This window comes from Oncorhynchus keta, chromosome 6, assembly GCF_023373465.1.
Source record: "Oncorhynchus keta strain PuntledgeMale-10-30-2019 chromosome 6, Oket_V2, whole genome shotgun sequence".
Classification (NCBI taxonomy): Eukaryota; Metazoa; Chordata; class Actinopteri; order Salmoniformes; family Salmonidae; genus Oncorhynchus; species Oncorhynchus keta.
Window position 1 is genome coordinate 9,665,529 of NC_068426.1, and position 26,031 is coordinate 9,691,559.

General features: G+C 46.1%; 1 protein-coding gene across 2 annotated transcripts in view; it reads right to left on the reverse strand.

Annotated features, from left to right (window-relative positions):
• Nucleotides 1-604: 604 nt before the first annotated feature.
• LOC118385724 (coronin-6-like) overlaps nucleotides 605-26,031 on the reverse strand; it is a 40,437-nt gene continuing 15,010 nt past the window's right edge. The window contains exons 3-11 of one of the 2 annotated variants that reach the window (XM_052520525.1): nucleotides 24,542-24,664; nucleotides 13,173-13,302; nucleotides 12,909-13,087; nucleotides 9,841-9,960; nucleotides 9,571-9,675; nucleotides 9,111-9,256; nucleotides 5,568-5,625; nucleotides 2,437-2,667; nucleotides 605-779 (exon numbers count right to left, since the gene is read on the reverse strand). In XM_052520525.1, the coding sequence (XP_052376485.1) occupies nucleotides 657-779; nucleotides 2,437-2,667; nucleotides 5,568-5,625; nucleotides 9,111-9,256; nucleotides 9,571-9,675; nucleotides 9,841-9,960; nucleotides 12,909-13,087; nucleotides 13,173-13,302; nucleotides 24,542-24,664 (1,215 nt within the window). In that variant the 3' untranslated portion in view covers nucleotides 605-656. Of the gene's footprint in view, nucleotides 780-2,256; nucleotides 2,284-2,436; nucleotides 2,668-5,567; nucleotides 5,626-9,110; nucleotides 9,257-9,570; nucleotides 9,676-9,840; nucleotides 9,961-12,908; nucleotides 13,088-13,172; nucleotides 13,303-24,541; nucleotides 24,665-26,031 lie in introns of those variants that run through there. The other variant, XM_052520526.1, reaches the window with a different exon arrangement.

Genomic DNA, 26,031 nt, shown 5'->3' on the forward strand with positions numbered 1-26,031 from the left:
TATTTACATTTTGAGAAGGTTGACTGAGATCCAGAGATGGTTATTACTGAGTGTTGGTCGGTGATGGATGGAGGGATGAGGACAATGCGTGTGTGTAGCCTATGATACTGTTTGTACTCTCAACTAGGTTTTCAAAATTCCAGTAACTTTCACAAAATGTCTCTCACAACCCGGCTCAAACAATTTTTTAACTGACACTCTCTCTAGGTACTGAGCATTGTTGGGGGGGTGTCTGTGAGTGCACGTGAGTGTGTGTGTGTGTGTGTGTGTGTGTGTGTGTGTGTGGGGGTTATATGTGTTTGAAGTTAGGGGTTATTGGGGTTGCTAGCATGGAATTTATTCAAAGACAGGTTGCAGAACTGTGAACTACACAAACGACAATGCACCTTTTAAAAGACAATTTCACAGTTGTTCACGGAGATCACATTCATGGTATACACCCGCGGATTTCAGCTCAATCGTAAATTGCCTTTAAAAGTCAAGTGCAATGTGCTTGTTGCTAACAGCTTTGATTGAATGTTGGCCTGGCTGTGTATGTAAGGCAGTAAGGCTATTGTGTAGGGGTGTGGCGGTGTATGTGGATAGAGGAATTGTGTGTGTGGGCTGTTTGTGTGTGTGTGTGTGTGTGTGTGTGTGTGTGTGTGTGTGTGTGTGTATTAGGCTGTGCCGTTGGTGTACTTGGAGAGTTTATTCTCAAGGTCACAGATTCTCTTCTCCTGAGACAGAACTGTTGCCTTGAGATTCTGAACTTCTTCCAACAACCGCTCTACCAACTGAGGCTGGAGAGAGGGAAGGAGGGAGAGGTAGGGGAGGAGGGAGAGGTAGGGGAGGAGGGAGGGGTAAGGGAGGGTGGGGAAAGAGGAAGATAGGAAGGGAAAGAAGGAAGGGGAGAAAAAGGTAGGAGATGGAAAGGAAGGAAGAAAAAAGGAATAAGAGGACAGATAGGTCAGGAACAGGCAGCTATAGGAAAACAACATGCAGCTACAGGAAAACAACAGGAAAACAACATGCAGCTACAGGAAAACAACAGACAGCTACAGGAAAACAACATGCAGCTACAGGAAAACAACATGCAGCTACAGGAAAACAACAGGCAGCTACAGGAAAACAACATGCAGCTACAGGAAAACAACAGACAGCTACAGGAAAACAACATGCAGCTACAGGAAAACAACAGACAGCTACAGGAAACAACAGGCAGCTACAGGAAAACAACAGACAGCTACAGGAAAACAACATGCAGCTACAGGAAAACAACATGCAGCTACAGGAAAACAACATGCAGCTACAGGAAAACAACATGCAGCTACAGGAAAACAACATGCAGCTACAGGAAAACAACATGCAGCTACAGGAAAACAACATGCAGCTACAGGAAAACAACAGACAGCTACAGGAAAACAACAGGAAAACAACATGCAGCTACAGGAAAACAACATGCAGCTACAGGAAAACAACAGACAGCTACAGGAAAACAACATGCAGCTACAGGAAAACAACAGGAAAACAACAGGAAAACAACATGCAGCTACAGGAAAACAACATGCAGCTACAGGAAAACAACATGCAGCTACAGGAAAACAACATGCAGCTACAGGAAAACAACAGGAAAACAACATGCAGCTACAGGAAAACAACAGGCAGCTACAGGAAAACAACAGACAGCTACAGGAAAACAACAGGAAAACAACATGCAGCTACAGGAAAACAACAGGAAAACAACATGCAGCTACAGGAAAACAACAGGCAGCTACAGGAAAACAACAGGAAAACATGCAGCTACAGGAAAACATGCAGCTACAGGAAAACAACAGGAAAACATGCAGCTACAGGAAAACATGCAGCTACAGGAAAACAACAAGAAAACAACATGCAGCTACAGGGAAACAACAAGCAGCTACAGGAGGAAAACAACAGGCAGCTACAGGAAAACAACAGACAGCTACAGGAAAACAACAGAAAAACAAAAGGCAGCTACAGGAAAACAACAGGCAGCTACAGGAAAACAACATGCAGCTACAGGAAAACAACAGGCAGCTACAGGGAAACAACAGGCAGCTACAGGAAACAACAGGCAGCTACGGGAAACAACAAGCAGCTACAGGAGGAAAACAACAGGCAGCTACAGGGAAACAACATGCATCTACAGGAAAACATGCAGCTACAGGAAAACAACAGGCAGCTACAGGAAAACAACATGCAGCTACAGGAAAACAACAGGCAGCTATAGGAAAACAACAGGAAAACAACATTAGTCAGAATTTCTAAAGATCAGAATAAGGCCTAATGAGAGCGAGAGAGAGGAGAAATTAGAGAGAGGTAGAGGAGACATTGGAGAATGAGGGTTGATAAAGGGATGATTGTATACATAGTGACTCACAGGCAGGTTGGTGGTTAGGGTCAGACAGACAGACAGGCAGACAGAGTGTGACTCACAGGCAGGTTGGCTGAGCCGTCGCAGGAGGACATGCTGCGTCTGGTGGTGGGTCTGGAGTCCAGAACGTTCTTCTTGGCCACTTTGAGCTCGCGGCTCTTAGGGGGAACATAGCCATCTCTCAAGGACTGGAGGGTGGGGTCCTCGTCTCGCCCCTCCAGCCACTCCTCTGGCTCCAGAGCTGGGTCTGAACCCGCCGTGTCTGGATACAAGTCATCCTGAAACAGGTCTGACTGGAGGGAGGAGGAGAGGGGGAGGGTGAGGGAGGAGGAGAGGGGGAGGGGGAGAGAGAGGGAGGAGGAGAGGGTGGAGGGGGAGAGAGAGGGAGGAGGAGAGGGGAGGGTGGAGGAGGGGGAGGAGAGGGGGAGGGTGGAGGGGGAGAGGGAGGAGGAGGGGGAGAGGGTGGAGGGGGAGGGAGGAGGAGAGGGGGAGGGTGGAGGAGGGGGGAGGAGAGGGGGAGGGAGGAGGGAGAGGGAGGGGGAGGGGGAGGGGGAGGGAGGAGGAGAGGGGGAGGGGGAGGGAGGAGGAGAGGGTGGAGGGGGAGGGAGGAGGAGAGGGGGAGGGTGGAGGAGGGGGAGGAGAGGGGGAGGGTGGAGGAGGGGGAGGAGAGGGGGAGGGAGGAGGGAGAGGGAGGAGGAGGGGGAGGAGAGGGGGAGGGTGGAGGGGGAGGGAGGAGGAGAGGGGGAGGGGGAGGGGGAGGGAGGAGGAGAGGGTGGAGGGGGAGGGAGGAGGAGAGGGGAGGGTGGAGGGGGAGGGAGGAGGAGAGGGGGAGGGAGGAGGGGAGGGTGGAGGGAGAGGGAGGAGAGGGGGAGGGGGAGAGAGAGGGAGGAGGAGAGGGGGAGGGTGGAGGGGGAGGGAGGAGGAGAGGGGGAGGGGGAGAGAGAGGGAGGAGGAGAGAGAGGGAGGAGGAGAGGGTGGAGGGGAGGGAGGAGGGGAGGGTGGAGGGGGAGAGAGAGGGAGGAGGAGAGGGTGGAGGGTGAGAGAGAGGGAGGAGGAGAGGGGGAGGGTGGAGGGGGAGGGAGGAGGAGAGGGTGGAGGGGAGGGAGGAGGAGAGGGGGAGGGGGAGAGAGAGGGAGGAGGAGAGGGGAGGGTGGAGGGGGAGGGAGGAGGAGAGGGTGGAGGGGGAGGGTGGAGGGGGAGGAGGAGAGGGTGGGGAGGGTGGAGGGGGAGGGAGGAGGAGAGGGTGGAGGGGGAGAGAGAGGGAGGAGGAGAGGGGGAGGGTGGAGGGGGAGGGAGGAGGAGAGGGTGGAGGGGGAGGGAGGAGGAGAGGGGGAGGGGGAGAGAGAGGGAGGAGAGGGGGAGGGTGGAGGGGGAGGGAGGAGGAGAGGGTGGAGGGGGAGGGGTGGAGGGGGAGAGGGTGGAGGGGGAGAGAGAGGGAGGAGGAGAGGGTGGAGGGGGAGAGAGAGGGAGGAGGAGAGGGTGGAGGGGGAGAGGGTGGAGGGGGAGAGAGAGGGAGGAGGAGAGGGTGGAGGGGGAGAGAGAGGGAGGACGAGAGGGTGGAGGGGGAGAGAGAGGGAGGAGGAGAGGGGGAGGGGGAGAGAGAGGGAGGAGGAGAGGGGGAGGGTGAGAGAGAGGGAGGAGGAGAGGGTGGAGGGGGAGAGGGTGGAGGGGGAGAGAGAGGGAGGAGGAGAGGGTGGAGGGGGAGAGAGAGGGAGGAGGGGGAGAGAGAGGGAGGAGGAGAGGGGAGGGTGGAGGGGGAGAGAGAGGGAGGAGGAGAGGGGGAGGGTGGAGAGAGAGGGAGGAGGGAGAGGGGGAGGGTGAGAGAGAGGGAGGAGGAGAGGGTGGAGGGGGAGAGGGTGGAGGGGGAGAGAGAGGGAGGAGGAGAGGGTGGAGGGGGAGAGAGAGGGAGGAGGAGAGGGTGGAGGGGGAGAGAGAGGGAGGAGGAGAGGGTGGAGGGGGAGAGAGAGGGAGGAGGAGAGGGAGAGGGTGGAGGGGGAGAGAGAGGGAGGAGGAGAGGGGGAGGGTGGAGAGAGAGGGAGGAGGAGAGGGGGAGGGTGAGAGAGAGAGGGAGGAGGAGAGGGTGGAGGGGGAGAGAGAGGGAGGAGGAGAGGGTGGAGGGGGAGAGAGAGGGAGGAGGAGAGGGTGGAGGGGGAGAGAGAGGGAGGAGGAGAGGGGGAGGGGGAGAGGGTGGAGGGGGAGAGAGAGGGAGGAGGAGAGGGGGAGGGGGAGAGGGTGGAGGGGGAGAGAGAGGGAGGAGGAGAGGGTGGAGGGGGAGAGAGAGGGAGGAGGAGAGGGTGGAGGGTGAGAGAGAGGGAGGAGGAGAGGGTGGAGGGTGAGAGAGGGGGGAGGAGGAGAGGGTGGAGGGTGAGAGAGAGGGAGGAGGAGAGGGTGGAGGGGGAGAGAGAGGGAGGAGGAGAGGGTGGAGGGGGAGAGAGAGGGAGGAGGAGAGGGTGGAGGGGGAGGGGGAGAGAGAGGGAGGAGGGAGAGGGTGGAGGGGGAGAGAGAGGGAGGAGGAGAGGGTGGAGGGGGAGAGAGAGGGAGGAGGAGAGGGTGGAGGGGAGAGGGGAGAGAGAGGGAGGAGGAGAGAGAGGGAGGAGGAGAGGGTGGAGGGGGAGAGAGAGGGAGGAGGAGAGGGTGGAGGGGAGAGAGAGGGAGGAGGAGAGGGTGGAGGGGGAGAGAGAGGGAGGAGGAGAGGGTGGAGGTGGAGAGAGAGGGAGGAGGAGAGGGTGGAGAGGGAGAGAGAGGGAGGAGGAGAGGGTGGAGGGGGAGAGAGAGGGAGGAGGGGGAGAGAGAGGGAGGAGGGAGAGAGAGGGATGAGGGGAGGGTGGAGGAGAGGGAGGAGGGGGAGAGAGAGGGAAGGTAAGGATGGAGGGGGAGAGAGAGGGAAGGTAAGGATGGAGAGAAAGAGGAGGGAGAGGGTGCAGGGGGAGAGAAGGAATGTAAGGATGGAGGGAGGAGGAGAGGGTGGAGTGGGAGAGAGAGGGAAGGTAAAGATGGAGGGGAGGGAGAGCGAGGGAGGGAGGAGGGAGAGGGAGGGAAGGGAGATGGAGGATGGGGAGAGAGAGGGAGGAGGGTAGGGGTAGGAAGGGGAGAGAGAGAGAGTGATGTGGAGGAGAGGGGGAAGAGAGGGAGGGAAAGTTTTAACAAGCTGTAAATATAGGGAGAGGGAGATGAGGAGAGGGAAAGAGATTACCTTTCTAGGTACTGTCATGGCGATGGGCTCACACTTCTTGTCATGAAGCTTATATAACCTGGAGAACAGGGTTGGAGTCAGAGAACAGCCACAACAAACACTCCCACATCACCCTGCTCAGCTAAGCCTACGCATTTTGTATTTATTATGGATCTCCATTCGTTCTTGCCAAGGCAGCAGATTCTCTTCCTGGGGTCCAGCAAAATTAAGGCAGTTATACAATTAATTACAGTATATGAGAATATATCACTATTTTGCCCAAAAAAAGTCAAGACTGTTATTGTTTCCCTTTCAATAAAATGCATTCAAAACTACTTCCTGCACATTTCTGCTACTTTCTTAGGCGATACAAGTGTTATCTCTTGCTAAACAATGTATGTTTACACCTATGCAGTACATTTAGCAATAATAATAATACATCTCTACTATAGGTAAAGAAAACCTTTATGACAGGTGTGTTGTAATAAAAACGAGTGGTGTCCACTGATTAAATGCAGTCTGTCTGCATTGTGAAGAGGGAAAACACAGATATTAACAAAGTTTGTAATGAATGACAGGTTGTTTCTTCATGCAAAATAGATTTGGGGTTTAAAGTTCAATTAAGCTGCTTTATTTTAGGGGTTTAGTGAAGGTGGGTAATTTTTGACCCTTAGTAAAAGGGGAGTATACAGAATGTTAAGACTACACAAGGGTTAAAATCACATTCTTACTGCTTGCATCAGTTACTTGATGTAGAATAGTTCCATGTAATTGTGGCTCTATGTAGTACGATGCGCCTCCCATAGTCTGTTCTGGACTTGGGGACTGTGAAGAGACCTCTGATGGCACATCTTGTGGGGTAGTTATGGGTGTCTGAGCTGTGCACCAGTAGTTCAAACAGAGAGCTCTGTGCATTCAACATGTCAATACCACTCACAAATACAAGTAGTGATGAAGTCAATCTCTCCTCCACTTTGAGCCAGGAGAGATTGACATGCATATTACTAATGTTAGCTCTCTGTGTACATCCAAGGGCCAGCCGGGCTGCCCTGTTCTGAACCAATTGCACTTTTCCTAAGTCCCTTTTTGTGGCACCTGACCACACTACTGAACAGTAGTAGCAGAATGACTTTAGCTTTCCTCCAGGCCTGAGGGCACATACTTTATTGTAGGCTTAGATTGAAGATGTGGCAAATAGGAGTGGCAATATCTTCCACTATTATCCTCAGTCATTTTCCATCCAAGTTGTCAGACCTCGGTGGCTTGTCATTGTTGATATACAACAAAACATGCTCACCTCTTCCACACTCACTTTACAGAATTTAAAATTACAATGCTTGTCTTTCATAATTTGGTCAGATATACTTGGATGTGCAGTGTCAGCGTTTGTTGCTGGCATGTCATGTCTAAATTTTCTAATCTTGCCAATGAAAAAAATCATTAAAGTAATTGGCAATATCAGTGTGTTTTGTGAGGAATGAGCCATCTGATTCAATGAAGGATGGACCTGAGTTTGACTTTTCCCAAAAAATTTCATTGAAGGTGCTCCAAAGCTTTTTACTTTGTCATTGTCATTTATTTTTGTTTCAATAGTGTAGTTTCTTCTTCTTTTTATTCAGTTTAGTCACATCCTTTCTCAATACGTTTGCCAATCAGTTGTGCAGCCAGACATATTTAACATTCCTTTACCTCATCCCTCTCAAACATACCATTTTTCAATTCCTCATCAATCCACTGGGATTTAGCTGTTTTTACAGTCATTTAAAAAAGATATATATTATTTTATTCACCTAGGCAGTTAAGAACAAATTATTATTTTCAATGAGGGCCTAGGAACAGTGGGTTAACTGCCTTGTTCAGGGGCAGAACGACAGATTTTTACCTTTGTCAGCTCGGATATTCATTCTTGCAATCTTTTGGTTACTAGTCCAATGCTCTTAGCACTAGGCTACGCTGCCGCCCCAATGGGTGTGTAACAGTATAACTTCAGACCGTCCCCTCGCCCATACCCGGGCGCGAACCAAGGCACACATCAACAACAGTCACCCACGAAGCATCGTTACCCAAAAGCCGCGGCCCTTTGCAGAGCAAGGGGAACAACTACTTCAACGTCTCAGAGCGAGTGACGTCACTGATTGAAACGCTATTTAGCGTGAAAAACCGCTAACTAAGCTAGCCGTTTCACATCCGTTACAGGTGCATGCTTATTAATAGCTCGAATAAGAAATTTCATAAATGTATCAAGTGCAGCGTCTGTTTGCTCCTCATTACACACCACGGACCGACAAAATATTCTGTACATCAACAACATAGTGTTCACTACAAAACTTCTTACATAACCTCTTATACACTATATTAGGCCCAGCCTTTGGAACTGTGGTTCTCCTAGATATGGCTATTATATTGTGATCACTACGTCCGACGGATCTGGATACTGCTTTAAAGCTAATTTCTGCAGCATTAGTAAAGATGTGATCAATACATGTTGATGATTTCATTCCTGTGCTGTTTGTAACTACCCTGGTAGGTTGACTGAACAGGGTTGCAGGCACTGGTTACAGTTTTAAGCTTATTTCTTGAGTGGGCAGCCAGTCAATATTTAAATCACCCAGGAAAATATACCGCTCTGTTGATATCACATACATTATCAAGCATTTCGCACATTATCCAGATACTGACTGTTAGCACTTCGTGGTCTATAACAGCTTCCCACACGAATGAGCTTTAGGTGAGACAGATGAACCTGTAGCCATATTACTTCAACAGTATTTAACATGAGATCGTCTCTAAGCTTTACAGGAATGTGGTTCTGAATATAAACAGTAACACCTCCACTTTTAGCATTTCTGTCTTTTCTGTAGATGTTATAACCGTGTATTGCTACCACTGTATCATCAAAGGTATTGTCTAAGTGAGTGTCCGAGATAGAATATGAATGTCATCTGTTACTAGCAAATGATTGATTCCATGAACCTTGCTTCTTAAGCTACATATGTTAACGTGGGCTATTTTGAGCACTTTTCTTCTGGGATGCTTGATTGTTTTCATTGCTTTGCTGGGAAACTTATCAGAAGTAGATATTCTCATGTTATTTATGTTAGTGCAGGGTGAGCTGCACACAGTGGACTTCCTACTAGGGCACACCACCTCAGTGCTAACAGTATAACTCTGGTTCATAGGCACATGATTACTGCATACAATAGCTGTAGGACCAGCAGAGGCGTTCAGGGCAGTTAGAGGGACATCAATTAGGTTACTTACATTGTGTCTACCAACGCCCCTGTGATAATGTACATTTGCTGAAGCATTATGACAACTCAGCAACACAATGGTACGGATTATCTAAACTGGGCTTGGGTCATTGATAAGTAATTGTCTCAACTCAGCCTTATAGTGCTGTGAAAGGATCCAGGAACCCAAATGATTTGGGTGGATCCCATCTTCCTTATAATAAAACTTGCTTTGTTTCCAAAAGGTATCGAAATTGCATTGCATATACCTGTGTGTAATGTCCATCCCTGATTGGGAGTGTGTGTGCGTGTGTGTCTGTGCGCAGTTTCCTACCTGGCGATCTCACACTTGCTGACGTCCACCCCTCTCTTAGGCATGAAGCCCATCCCCCTCTGAGGCTCCTTGCTGCTGAAGGTACTGAGGTAGTGGACATAGGGAGGCTCCTCTGTTATCTCAAAGTACCGGATACTACTGTCCCCCTGATTAGGAGGGAAGGAGTGAGTAGAAGAGAGGGGAGGGGAGGTCAGAGGAGCAAAGGAGAGGGGAGAAGAAGGGAGGGGAGAGGAGAGGAGGAAATAAGAGGGAGGGGAGGGGAAGGGTGGGAAAGAAGAGGGGAGGGGATGATTTACAGTAGTATCAAGGTAATGGATAATACTGTTACTGTGTGTGTGTGTGTGTGTGTGTGTGTGTGTGTGTGTGTGTGTGTGTGTGTGTGTGTGTGTGTGTGTGTGTGTGTGTGTGTGTGTGTGTGTGTGTGTGTGTGTGTGTGTGTGTGTGTGTGTGTGTTTTATACCTTTCCACAGAGGTAAACCATGTTGGTGTCTGGGTCGTAGTACGGTAACAACACACCGTTACTTGTATCCAACTCCAGCAGTGCAATGGGCTCCTCAAAACTTGTCTGGTAGGAACAGAGCAAAGAAGGACAAGATGAGAGAAGAGGGACGAGAGGAATTCATTGGGCCGATGTTCACTGTCCTTCAAGAGGAATTACGAGTGAGGGTGCATGTATGTGTGTCCATATGTGCCGTGTGTGTGCTCGTGTGTATTTGTCTGTGTGTGTTACCGGGTCCCACAAGCCCAGCTCTCTCTGACTCATCCTGGTGAAGCCGGTAGTGAACAGGTTTCCGTCTCTGGTAAAGATGGCCCTCATCGGTCGGATCCCGTCGTGTGGAGCCATCCTCTCCTATTGGACCGAACGCACAAGACAGACATCACTAACAGAGTACAGAGCACCCATCAAGGTGGAAAGAGGGCTCATCATGGCTTCTGTGAAAGCACAAGCAGTCCCATTGAGGCCTGCACGATTTGGACTAAATATCTACACTGAACAAAAATATAAACGCAACATGTAAAGTGTTATTTATCTCAAATTTTGTGCACAAATTTGTTTACATCCTTGTTAGTGAGCATTTCTCCTTTGACAAGATAATCCATCCACCTGACACTTGTGGCATATCTAGAGGCTGATTAAAAAGCATGATCATTACACAGGTGCACCTTGTACTGGGGACAATAAAAAGGCCACTTTAAAATGTGCAGTTATGTCACACAACACAATGCCACAGACGTCTCAAGTTTTGAGGAAGTGTGCAATTGGCATGCTGACTGCAGGAATGTCCACCAGAACTGTTGCCAGAGAATTGAATGTTTGTTTCTTTACCATAAGCCGCCTCCAACGTCGTTTTAGATAATTTGGCAGTACGTCCAACCGGCCTCACATTGCAGACCACGTGCAAACATGCCAGCCCAGGACCTCCACATCTGGCTTCTTCAACCGACACCAGCCACCCGGACAGCTAATGTGAGTGTGGCTTTGCACAACTGAAAAAGTTCTGCACAAACTGGCAGAGACCATCTCAGGGAAGTTTTTTTGCATGCTCGTCATCCTCACCGGGGTCTTGACCTCTGACTGCAGTTTGGCGTCGTAACCGGCTTCAGTGGGCAAATGCTCACCTTAGATGGCCACTGTCACACTGGAGAAGTGTGCTCTTCATGGATGAACCCCAGTTTCAACTGTACCGGGCAGATGGTAGACAGTGTAGCGTGTGTGGCATTGTGTGAGTGGGAAGTTTGCTGATGTCAACTTTGTGAACAGAGAGCCCCACGGTGGCGATGGGGTTATGGTATGGGCAGGCAGTCATAAGCTACGGACAACGAACACAATTGCATTTTATCGATGGCAATTTGAATGCACAGAGATACACCATGATGAGATCCCGAGGCCCATTGCTGTGCCTTTCATCTGCCACCATCACCTCATTCAGCATGATAATCTGAAAAGGTCCCAGTTATTCCATGGCCTGCATACTCACCAGACATGTCACCCAATGAGCATGTTTGGGATGCTCTGGATCGACGTGTACTACAGAAGAGGAGTGGGACAACATTTTAAAGGCCACAACCAACAGCTGATAAACTCAAAGCGAAGGAGATGTGTCGTGCTGCATGAGGCAAATGGTGGTCACACTAAATGCTTGTGTTCCTAGCTCCAACAATGCAGTAATATCTAACAATACACAACAATATACACAAATCAACATGTAAAAGAATGGAATGTAGAAATATAAAAATATTAGATTGCGCAATGGAGTATAAATATTTATATATACACTACATGACAAAGTATGTGGACACCTGTTCATCGAACATCTCATTCCAAAATCATAGGCATTAATATGGAGTTGGTCCCCCCCTTTGCTGCTATAACAGCCTCCACTCTTTTGGGAAGTCTTTCCACTAGATGTTGGAACATTGTTGCGGCAACTTGCTTCCATTCAGCCATAAGAGCATTAGTGTTGTTGGGCACTGATGTTGGGTGATTAGGCCTGCCTCAAGGTTGGCGTTCCAATTCATCCCAAAGGTGTTTGATGGGGTTGAGGTCAGGGCTCTCTGCAACCAGTCAAGTTTTTCCACACTGATCTCGACAAACCTTTTCTTTATGGACCTCGCTCTGTGCCTGGGGGCATTGTCATGCTGAAACAGGAAAGAGCCTTCCCCAAACTGTTGCCACAAAGTTGGAAGCACAGAATCGTCTAGAATGTATGCTGTAGCATTAACTGACGTTGCTACCAGAGGCAGTTTGGAACTCGGTAGTGAGTGTTGCAACTGAGGACAGACGATTTTTATGAGCTACATGCTTCAGCACTCTGCAGTCCCGTTCTGTGAGCTTGTGTGGCCTACCACTTCGCGGCTGAGCCGTTGTTGCTCCTAGACATTTCCACTTCACAATAACAACACTTACAGTTGACCGAGGCATCGACAGCAGGAAAAAAATTGTAAAGGTGGTATCCTATGACGGTGCCACGTTGAAAGTCACTTAGCTCCTCAGTAAGGCCATTCTACTGAGAATGTTTGTCTATGGAGATCGTATGGCTGTGTGCTCAATTTTATATACCTGTCAGCAACAGGTGTGGCTGAAATGCCCGAATCCACTAATTTGAAGGGGTGTCCACATATTTTTGTATATATAGTGTATATACTATACAATCATGTACATACTACCTAAATTGGCCCGACCAACCAGTGCTCCCGCACATTGGCTAACTGGGCTATCTGCATTGTGTCCCACCACCTGCCAACCCCTTTTTCTTTTTACGCTTCTGCTACTCTCTGTTCATCATATTTGCACAGTCACTTTAACAATACCTACATGTACATACTACCTCAATAAGCCTGACCAACAGGTGTCTGTATATAGCCCTGCTATTCTTTTTTTTTATGTCTTTCTACTGTTTTTATCTTTACTTACACACACACACACACACACACACACACACACACACACACACACACACACACACACACACACACACACACACACACACACACACACACACACACACACACACACACACACACACACACACACAATATTCCACTGATCGTTTGCTGTTGTACATGTGCTGTTGCCAGTGTCTTCTGTCTGTGTTGTCCATTGTCTTTTGTTTTGTTATTGTCCCCCGTCTCCACTGGGGGCCTTTTGCCATGTCGTCATTGTAAATAAGAATCACTCACTTTGAGTACAGAGACTAGGTCTGGGAAACTGTGACCTTTGACCTCTCTGAGACCACCTCTCTCTTACCCTGTCATCTTAATTTCTTCCCCTCCCAGCTTCCCCATTCACCAACTCACCGCGACCACCTCTCTCTTGCGGGGGTCACATACACGGAGGCGTCGGTCTTTACAGGTAGTGCAGAACAGGCTGCCGTTACGGTTCCAGCTGACGTTGTAGATGAGGTCTGGGTGGTCGTCCATGGAGATGAGCGCCTCGCCAGTTCCCACGTTCCAGATTATTATCAGGTTATCACTGCCTGGGGGTAGGGAGGGAGGAGTAGGGTGAGAAAGTGTGTGAGTGAGTGCATGATTGTGTGTGTGTGTGTGTATGTCTGTGTGTACCTGCAGTGAGTAGTATGTTGCGTGCGGTGGGGTGCCAGGTGACAATGCCGACGCGCTTGGAGTGTCCCTCCAGGACCACGATGGGCTCTGATATGGGCCGGGTCCCCATCTGGTCAGGGATCTGCCACACCTGCAGGGGGACACAATATAACTTTATCAACTACAGGGGGACACAAAAAGACATTACACCTATAGAAGGACACAAAATAATGTTCCACCTAGAGGGGGAAAAGCAACGTTACATCTATAGGTCGCACCTCCAACACTTGGTCACGTCATGTTGTGAACTTTCTCAAGCCGTGTAGTGCCCAAAAGTCAGGATAAGCCCGTCATTTTGAACAGAGGCTAACAGAGGTCTAACACAGGCTAACGGAGGCTAACACAGGCTAACGGAGGCTAACACAGGCTAACGGAGGCTAATGACCGTTTTGCCTGGAAATACAATAACATTGCTAAAGTAGGCAAATATTTAGTTGGAAATAACTTTGCCCTCATTATCATGCCGTCAAATTTACTTCAGACAGATGGCAATGTTGTCATTAGCTGGCATTGTTTGTCAGAAATAGCTGGCTAGGCCTCCCGGGTGGCACAGTGGTTAAGGGCGCCACCAGAGACTCTGGGTTCGCGCCCAGGCTCTGTCGTGACCGGGAGGTCCGTGGGGCGACACACAACTGACCTAGCGACGTCCGGGTTAGGGAGGGTTTGGACGGTAGGGAAATCCTTGTCTCATCGCGCACCAGCGACTCCTGTGGCGGGCCGGGCGCAGTGCGCGCTAACGAAAGGCTGCCAGGTGCACAGTGTTTCCTCCGACACATTGGTGCGGATGGCTTCCGGGTTGGATGCGCGCTGTGTTAAGAAGCAGTGCGGCTTGGTTGGGTTGTGTATCGGAGGACGCATGGCTTTCAACCTTCGTCTCTCCTGAGCCCGTACTGGAGTTGTAGCGATGAGACAAGATAGTAGCGACTAAACAATTGGATAACACGAAATTGGGGAGAAAAAGGGGTAATTTTTTCCCCCAAAGAAATAAAAAAAAGAAATTGCTGGCTAATGTAAGCTTTGCTGGGAGCACGAACATCCGATTGGTCTCTCCTCAATCATAGCTAGCTAGCTAGCTAACGTTGTACTGCATCTAAAGTCAATCTGACAACATAACAATGGCAAAAGGTTTTCCTATAATTATCTGTCTCCTTTTAGAAATGTTATTGTATTTCCAAGCCACAGTAATGCATTTTCGATCAAATATTCATCAGTGCCTAAAGGGCAGCAGTCCTAAAACGAATGTTACAAACAATATTGTGATGAAACGTGCAACCCATGAATAAGGGGACACAATACAATGTTACACCTACAGGAGGACACAATGGGTGTGTTCGTAAATTCAATCTGGAGCGCGCTCAGAGTGACCTCTGGGCGTTCGTAAATTCAATCTGGAGCGCGCTCAGAGTGACCTCTGGGTGTTCGCAAATTCAGAGCATTTGCTCTCGGAGCGTTCAGAGCGCACACTGGACGCTCTGGCCGAGGAGTAGCGTTAATCCGAGCACGACAGTCAAGCACCCAAGCTAACTGGCTAACGTTGGCTAGCTATTTCCAGACACAAATGAGAGGAAACACCTCACTCTGACCATTTTACTCATCCTAGCAGAGCCGGTTAGACTGTTTATGTTTTCCAGAGTGTTCACCCAACAATATAACGTTACGCGCCTAAAGGATGACACATAACAACATTACACACCTAAAGGATGACACATAACAACGTTACACACCTAAAGGATGACACATAACGCTACACGCCTAAATTCAATCTGGAGCGCGCTCAGAGTGACCTCTGGGCGTTCGTAAATTCAATCTGGAGCGCGCTCAGAGTGACCTCTGGGCGTTCGTAAATTCAATCTGGAGCGCGCTCAGAGTGACCTCTGGGTGTTCGCAAATTCAGAGCATTTGCTCTCGGAGCGTTCAGAGCGCACACTGTTCCACTGGATGTCATAAGGTGAATGCACCAATTTGTAAGTCGCTCTGGATAAGAGCGTCTGCTAAATGACTTAAATGTAAATGTAAATGTGATGACACATAACAACGTTACACGACCTAAAGGATGACACATAACAACATTACACACCTAAAGGATGACACATAACAACGTTACACACCTAAAGGATGACACATAACAACGTTACACACCTAAAGGATGACACATAACAACATTACACACCTAAAGGATGACACATAACGACGTTAACACGTAAAGGATGACACATAACAACGTTACACACCTAAAGGATGACACATAACAACGTTACACACCTAAAGGATGACACATAACAACATTACACACCTAAAGGATGACACAACAAAATTACACACCTAAAGGATGACACATAACAACGTTACACACCTAAAGGATGACACATAACAAAATTACACACCTAAAGGATGACACATAACAACGTTACACACCTAAAGGATGACACATAACAACATTACACACCTAAAGGATGACACATAACAACGTTACACACCTAAAGGATGACACATAACAACGTTACACACCTAAAGGATGACACATAACAACGTTACACACCTAAAGGATGACACATAACAACGTTACACACCTAAAGGATGACACATAACAACGTTACACGACCTAAAGGATGACACATAACGACGTTACACGTAAAGGATGACACATAACAACGTTACACACCTAAAGGATGACACATAACAACGTTACACACCTAAAGGATGACACATAACAACGTTACACACCTAAAGGATGACACATAACAACGTTACACACCTAAAGGATGACACATAACAACGTTACACACCTAAAGGATGACACATAACAAAATTACACACCTAAAGGATGACACATAACAACGTTACACACCTAAAGGATGACACATAACAACGTTACACACCTAAAGGATGACACATAACAACGTTACACACCTAAAGGATGACACATAACAACGTTACACACCTAAAGGATGACACATAACAACATTACACACCTAAAGGATGACACATAACAACGTTACACACCTAAAGGATGACCACTGGACCTAAAGGATGACACATAAGACGTTACACGTAAAGGATGACACATAACGATGTTACACGTAAAGGATGACACATAACAACGTTACACACCTAAAGGATGACACATAACGTTACACGCCTAAAGGATGACACACAACAACGTTACACGACCTAAAGGATGACACATAACAACGTTACACTGACACATAACATTACACGCCTAAAGGATGACACATAACAACGTTACACGCCTACAGGATGACACATAACAACATTACACACCTAAAGGATGACACATAACAACGTTACACACCTAAAGGATGACACATAACAACGTTACACACCTAAAGGATGACACATAACAACGTTACACACCTAAAGGATGACACATAACAACGTTACACACCTAAAGGATGACACATAACAACGTTACACACCTAAAGGATGACACATAACAACGTTACACACCTAAAGGATGACACATAACAACGTTACACACCTAAAGGATGACACATAACAACGTTACACAACCTAAAGGATGACATATAACACCTAAAGGATGACACATAACAACGTTACACACCTAAAGGATGACACATAACAACGTTACACACCTAAAGGATGACACATAACAACGTTACACACCTAAAGGATGACACATAACAACGTTACACACCTAAAGGATGACACATAACAACGTTACACACCTAAAGGATGACACATAACAAAATTACACACCTAAAGGATGACACATAACAACGTTACACACCTAAAGGATGACACATAACAACGTTACACACCTAAAGGATGACACATAACAACGTTACACACCTAAAGGATGACACATAACAACGTTACACACCTAAAGGATGACACATAACAACGTTACACACCTAAAGGATGACACATAACAACGTTACACACCTAAAGGATGACACATAACAACGTTACACGACCTAAAGGATGACACATAACGACATTACACGTAAAGGATGACACATAACAACGTTACACACCTAAAGGATGACACATAACAATGTTACACACCTAAAGGATGACACATAACAACGCCTAAAGGATGACATAACATTACACGCCTAAAGGATGACACACAACAACGTTACACGACCTAAAGGATGACACATAACAACGTTACACGCCTAAAGGATGACACATAACAACGTTACACGCCTACAGGATGACACATATTATTATTATTATTATATTATATTATATTATAACAACATTACACACCTAAAGGATGACACATAACAACATTACACACCTAAAGGATGACACATAACAACATTACACAAAAGGATGACACATAACAACATTACACGCCTAAAGGATGACACACAACGTTACAACAGGATGACACATATTATTATTATTATTATATTATATTATATTATAACAACATTACACACCTAAAGGATGACACATAACAACATTACACACCTAAAGGATGACACATAACAACATTACACACCTAAAGGATGACACATAACAACATTACACCTAAAGGATGACACATAACAACGTTACACGCCTACAGGATACACATATTATTATTATTATTATATTATATTATATTATAACAACATTACACAAAGGATGACACATAACAACATTACACACCTAAAGGATGACACATAACAACGTTACACACCTAAAGGATGACACATAACAACATTACACACCTAAAGGATGACACATAACAACGTTACACTCCTAAAGGATGACACATAACAACGTTACACTCCTAAAGGATGACACATAACAACGTTACACACCTAAAGGATGACATATAACGACGTTACACGTAAAGGATGACACATAACAACGTTACACACCTAAAGGATGACACATAACAACGTTACACACCTAAAGGATGACACATAACAATGTTACACACCTAAAGGATGACACATAACAACGTTACACACCTAAAGGATGACACATAACAACGTAAAGGATGACACACAACAACGTTACACGACCTAAAGGATGACACATAACAACATTACACGCCTAAAGGATGACACATAACAACGTTACACGCCTAAAGGATGACACACAACAACGTTACACGACCTAAAGGATGACACATAACAACATTACACGCCTAAAGGATGACATAACAACGTTACACACCTAAAGGATGACACATAACAACGTTACACTCCTAAAGGATGACACATAACAACGTTACACTCCTAAAGGATGACATAAAAACGTTACACACCTAAAAGGATGACACATAACAACGTTACACACCTAAAGGATGACACATAACAACGTTACACTCCTAAAGGATGACACATAACAACATTACACACCTAAAGGATGACACATAACAACGTTACACTCCTAAAGGATGACACATAACAACATTACACTCCTAAAGGATGACACATAACAACGTTACACGCATAGAAATAGAATAACTAGAACGGTCTTGGATCCTCTAAGCCTGGCAATTTGACTGGTAGACTCATGGAGATATGCCATATCTATATTTATGTATGAGTTGACTCATGGCGTCAAAATTTGTCCACGCGGGAATGTAGCGATAAGCAGATCACCTGCCTCCCCGCTATTTGGGACAACGTCTCCCATTGTTAAGGGGGAGATCATCTCGTCATTATATACAGTATCACGGGTACATTCGCAAATGGCTGCTTGGTTTTGTGACACAGTAATTTCCATGGTAATGTAGAATATTCCTTTAAATGATGCGGCTCATGCAATGTATTTTTTGTAATGTCAGTTGAGTTGATTCAACAAATTTCAGCAAGTGTAGGTGCTGAACAGATCTTTATTTAACTAAGTCAGTTAAGAACAATGTTTTATTTTCAATGACGGCCTAGGAACAGTGGGTTAACTGCCTGTTCAGGGGCAGAACGACAGATTGTACCTTATCAGCTCAGGGGTTTGAACTTGCAACCTTTCCAGTTACTAGCCCAATGCTCTAACCACTAGGCTACCTGCTGGTTACTGGCCCAACACTCTAACCACTAGGCTACCCTGCCTCCTCTACACTCTAACCACTAGGCTACCCTACCTCCTCTACACTCTAACCACTAGGCTACCCTGCCTCCTGTACACTCTAACCACTAGGCTACCCTGCTCTAACCACTAGGCCTGCCGCCTCTACACTCTAACCACTAGGCTACCTGCTGGTTACTGGCCCAACACTCTAACCACTAGGCTACCCTGTATCCTCTACATTCTAACCACTAGGCTACCCTGCCTCCTCTACACTCTAACCACTAGGCTACCCTGCCTCCTGTACACTCTAACCACTAGGCTACCCTGCCTCCTGTACACTAACCACTAAGTTAACCTCTAACCACTAGACTACCTGCTGGTTACTGGCCTAACGCTCTACTAGGCCACTAACCACTAGTTACCCCTACAACGCTCTAACCACTAGGCTACCTGCTGGTTACTGGCCTAACGCTCAAACACTCTAACCACTAGGCTACCCTGCCTCCTCTACACTCTAACCACTAGGCTACCCTACCTCCTCTACACTCTAACCACTAGGCTACCCTGCCTCCTGCTTTTACCACTAGGCTGAACTCTAACCACTAGGCTACCTGCTGGTTACTGGCCCAACGCTCTAACCAAGGCTAGAACTCTAACCACAGGCTATGGCCCAACGCTCTAACCACTAGGCTACCCTACCTCCTCTACACTCTAACCACTAGGCTACCCTACCTCCTCTACACTCTAACCACTAGGCTACCCTGCCGCCCCAGATTGACTTCCTGCTTTTACTCTCGGCTGAGAGTAAAAGCCCATTGGATGAGAGGTCTTGTTGTCTTCACCTTCGTCATCTTCAACCATAGAGATAGATAGAGGTCTCGTTGTCTTCACCTTACTCACCTTCAACCATAGAGATAGATAGAGGTCTCGTTGTCTTCACCTTAGTCATCTTCAACCATAGAGATAGATAGAGGTCTCGTTGTCTTCACCTTAGTCATCTTCAACCATAGAGATAGATAGAGGTCTCGTTGTCTTCACCTTAGTCATCTTCACCATAGAGATGGATAGAGGTTAGTCATCTTCAACCATAGAGATAGATAGAGGTCTCGTTGTCTTCACCTTAGTCACCTTCAACCATAGAGATAGATAGTCTCGTTGTCTTCACCTTAGTCAGCTTCAACCATAGAGATAGATAGAGGTCTCATTGTCTTCACCTTAGTCAGCTTCAACCATAGAGATAGATAGAGGTCTCGTTGTCTTCACCTTAGTCAGCTTCAACCATAGAGATAGATAGAGGTCTCGTTGTCTTCACCTTAGTCATCTTCAACCATAGAGATAGATAGGTCTCATTGTCTTCACCTTAGTCAGCTTCAACCATAGAGATAGATAGAGGTCGTTGTCTTCACCTTAGTCATCTTCAACCATAGAGTCTCATTGTCTTCACCTTAGTCAGCTTCAACCATAGAGATAGATAGAGGTCTCGTTGTCTTCACCTTAGTCATCTTCAACCATAGAGATAGATAGAGGTCTCGTTGTCTTCACCTTAGTCATCTTCAACCATAGAGATAGATAGAGGTCTCGTTGTCTTCACCTTAGTCACCTTCAACCATAGAGATAGATAGAGGTCTCGTTGTCTTCACCTTAGTCATCTTCAACCATAGAGATAGATAGAGGTCTCGTTGTCTTCACCTTAGTCATCTTCAACCATAGAGATGGATAGAGGTCTCGTTGTCTTCACCTTAGTCATCTTCAACCATAGAGATAGATAGAGGTCTCATTGTCTTCACCTTAGTCATCTTCAACCATAGAGATAGATAGAGGACTCATTTTTATATCTGTGCCATTATAGTGTCTGTGACAGCATGGGCCGTGCCATTTAGGTTATAACCCATAGGAATCCCATCCCAGTTACCTACTTTAATAATATAATATGATGATATATGCCATGGTGGAAGTCCTCAATGACACTGCCCATGCTATAACGGTCTTCTGGCCACTAGAGGCCTCTATCATTCTCTAGGCCTTCAACCTACTGTAGCTTTTACTTCCTGCTTTGCTCCTATGGGTACACCCAAACATGGCCGCCAGTCCACCCATTATGCCATCATTAACTTGAATGGAGACACCCATTCTATTGTTACAGCTACACAGGGACACAATACAATGTTACAGCTACAGGGGGACACATAATAATGTTACACCTACACAGGGACACAATACAATGTTACAGCTACAGGGGGACACATAATAATGTTACACCTACACGGTGACACAATACAATGTTACAGCTACAGGGGGACACATAATAATGTTACACCTACACAGGGACACAATACAATGTTACAGCTACAGGGGGACACATAATAATGTTACACCTACACAGGGACACAATACAATGTTACAGCTACAGGGGGACACATAATAATGTTACACCTACACAGGGACACAATACAATGTTACAGCTACAGGGGGACACATAATAATGTTACACCTACACAGGGACACAATACAATGTTACAGCTACAGGGGGACACATAATAATGTTACACCTACACAGGGACACAATACAATGTTACAGCTACAGGGGGACACATAATAATGTTACACCTACACAGGGACACAATACAATGTTACAGCTACAGGGGGACACATAATAATGTTACACCTACATGGTGACACAATACAATGTTACAGCTACAGGGGGACACATAATAATGTTACACCTACACAGGGACACAATACAATGTTACAGCTACAGGGGGACACATAATAATGTTACACCTACACAGGGACACAATACAATGTTACAGCTACAGGGGGACACATAATAATGTTACACCTACACAGGGACACAATACAATGTTATACATACAGGGGGACACATAATAATGTTACACCTACATGGTGACACAATACAATGTTACAGCTACACAGGGACACAATACAATGTTACAGCTACAGGGGGACACATAATAATGTTACACCTACACAGGGACACAATACAATGTTATACATACAGGGGGACATATAATAATGTTACTTTACACAGGGACAAATACAATGTTATACATACAGGGGGCATAATAATGTTACACCTACATGGTGACACAATACAATGTTACAGCTACACAGGGACACAATACAATGTTACAGCTACAGGGGGACACATAATATTGTTACACCTACACAGGGACACAATACAATGTTATACATACAGGGGGACATATAATAATGTTACACATTGGGACACAAAGAACATTGCTATGACCTAATTCCAGTACTATATCTTAGAGAACATTTTTCCATACTAATTCAATTAAATGTGCTACCCCAACCACCCCCCCCTCACCAATTTTTGGTGTGTGTGTGTGTGTTTTCAAACACAAACACACACTCCCCCCCCCTTCACACACACATAATCACACTCTAATGATAGCCAAGTTAGCTGGCCCAGTAAGCCATGTCTTTTTGTCTGTGAAATCCAAAGGATGACATTACAGCTAAGGCCTTCTTCTCTGGTCACAATGTCAAGCCTGGACAGCTGCTATCTACAGTGGGGAGAACAAGTATTTGAAACACTGCCGATTTTGCAGGTTGTCCTACTTACAAAGCATGTAGAGGTCTGTCATTTTTATCATAGGTACACTTCAACTGTGAGAGACGGGATCTAAAACAAAAATCCAGAAAATCACATTGTATGATTTTTAAGTAATTCATTTGCATTTTATTGCATGACATAAGTATTTGATCACCTACCAACCAGTAAGAATTCCGGCTCTCACAGACCTGTTAGTTTTTCTTTAAGAAGCCCTCCTGTTCTCCACTCATTACCTGTATTAACTGCACCTGTTTGAACCCGTTACCTGTATAAAAGACACCTGTCCACACACTGAATCAAACAGACTCCAACCTCTTCACAATGGCCAAGACCAGAGAGCTGTGTAAGGACATCGGGGTTAAATTGTAGACCTGCACAAGGCTGGGATGGGCTACAGGACAATAGGCAAGCAGCTTGGTGAGAAGGCAACAACTGTTGGCGCAATTATTAGAAAATGGAAGAAGTTCAAGATGACGGTCAATCACCCTCGGTCTGAGGCTCCATGCAAGATCTCACCTCGTGGGGCATCAATGATCGTGAGGAAAGTGAGGGATCAGCCCAGAACTACACGGCAGGACCTGGTCAATGACCTGAAGAGAGCTGTGACCGACCGCGACCGACCGACCGACCGACCCACCATTGCTCTATCCCATTTCCAGAACACACAATGGCATCATAAACAGCCAGTGCTGTACATCATTAGTTCACACAACCAGCCATTACAAGACAGAACCTCTGGTTTGAATCCTACTGACTGTATCACCATATGAAATCTACTCCTTTAGCTTGATTTCACTGTAATATATACTGTTCTTTATCACAAAATCCCTTGTTTCCATCAACACGTTCCCTATTTGATAAAACCAGAACGCAAGAAAACACACACACACACACACACACACACACACACACACACACACACACACACACACACACACACACACACACACACACACACACACACACACACACACACACACACACACACACACTTGTCCTTGTGCTGCCCTTGTGATGCAAGGTCTTGGTGGACTGTAGCACTAGGTCTGATAAACCACATTCCTTGTAAACACACACAGACACACACACACACACACACACACACACACACACACACACACACACACACACACACACACACACAGACACGCACACACACAGCTTTGATATCTCATCCCTGCTCATCCTGAGAGGCTCTGTCATCTGATTGGTGGATGAGGCAGAGGGGTATTCAGGGGAGCTGTGTTAACACATGTTTATAAATACCAACCAGCCGTTACCCCAACAACCCCCCCCTCTGCAGGCAGCACCCCTTCCCTCCACCTACCACGCTGTCCCCCTAACACCACCCACCTTTCTATTAACCTGAGTCCTCAGCCCTTGTTATAAGTGAGGCATTTAGGCAGGACACCGAGGCTAACGTCCCACACTACAGTACTATAGTACTCCTCATGGGATCATTACTGGCTACGGAGAGTCAGGACCTTTGGTTTAACAGATCGTTAGATGAACAGCAGACCAGAGACAGTTCTTAAAAACACTGACAGTTGATACATTATAATGGTTTCCTATGATATAACACACACACACACACACACACACACACACACACACACACACACACACACACACACACACACACACACACACACACACACACACACACACACACACACACACACACACACACACACACACACACACACACACACACACACACACACACTGCCAGCCTTACCATGGCTGTGGTGTCTTCTGAGCAGGATGCCAGGATGTTGTCGTTGTGAGGGCACCAGTCGATGTCCAGGACAGGCCCAGTATGGCCAGTCACCAACGGGTGGTTCTTATCCAGACGACCCATCTACATCACATAGGACAGGACAGACAGGCAGACAGCATCACATTACACTGCAATATACACCGTGTACAGTCTAGTTAGAAAAAATATTTTAGCAACAGCAATACAAATGTAGAAGTTATGCCCCACATCTTAGGAGATAGCTATAACAATACAAATGTAGAAGTTATGCCCCACATCTTAGGAGATAGCTATAACAATACAAATGTATAAGTTATGCCCCACATCTTAGGAGATAGCTATAACAATACAAATGTATAAGTTATGCCCCACATCTTAGGAGATAGCTATAACAATACAAATGTATAAGTTATGCCCCACATCTTAGGAGATAGCTATAACAATACAAATGTAGAAGTTATGCCTTACATCTTAGGAGATAGCTATAACAATACAAATGTAGAAGTTATGCCCCACATCAGAGGAGATAGCTATAACAATACAAATGTAGAAGTTATGCCCTACATCAGAGGAGATAGCTATAACAATACAAATGTAGAAGTTATGCCCCACATCTTAGGAGATAGCTATAACAATACAAATGTAGAAGTTATGCCCCACATCTTAGGAGATAGCTATAACAATACAAATGTAGAAGTTATGCCCTACATCTTAGGAGATAGCTATAACAATACAAATGTAGAAGTTATGCCCTACATCTTAGGAGATAGCTATAACAATACAAATGTAGAAGTTACGCCCCACATCAGAGGAGATAGCTATAACAATACAAATGTAGAAGTTACGCCCCACATCAGAGGAGATAGCTATAACAATACAAATGTAGAAGTTATGCCCCACATCAGAGGAGATAGCTATAACAATACAAATGTAGAAGTTATGCCCCACATCTTAGGAGATAGCTATAACAATACAAATGTAGAAGTTATGCCCCACATCAGAGGAGATAGCTATAACAATACAAATGTAGAAGTTATGCCCCACATCAGAGGAGATAGCTATAACAATACAAATGTAGAAGTTATGCCCCACATCATAGGAGATAGCTATAACAATACAAATGTAGAAGTTATGCCCCACATCAGAGGAGATAGCTATAACAATACAAATGTAGAAGTTATGCCCCACATCAGAGGAGATAGCTATAACAAAATACGCCCACATCAGAAATAGCTATAACAATACAAATGTTACGCATCAGAGGAGATAGCTATAACAATCTTAGGAGATAGCTATATAACAATGATGTGGTTCCTGAGCTGTTAAACATCTGATCATCTGCACAGCGGGACTGACAATAAAGACTGAACTCAAACCATAACTACACAACGCATCATACACCATTTCACATACTACACTTCTTTATTTTAGCCATGCCTGAAACCCTCCCTGTGCATTCCTGACCAATG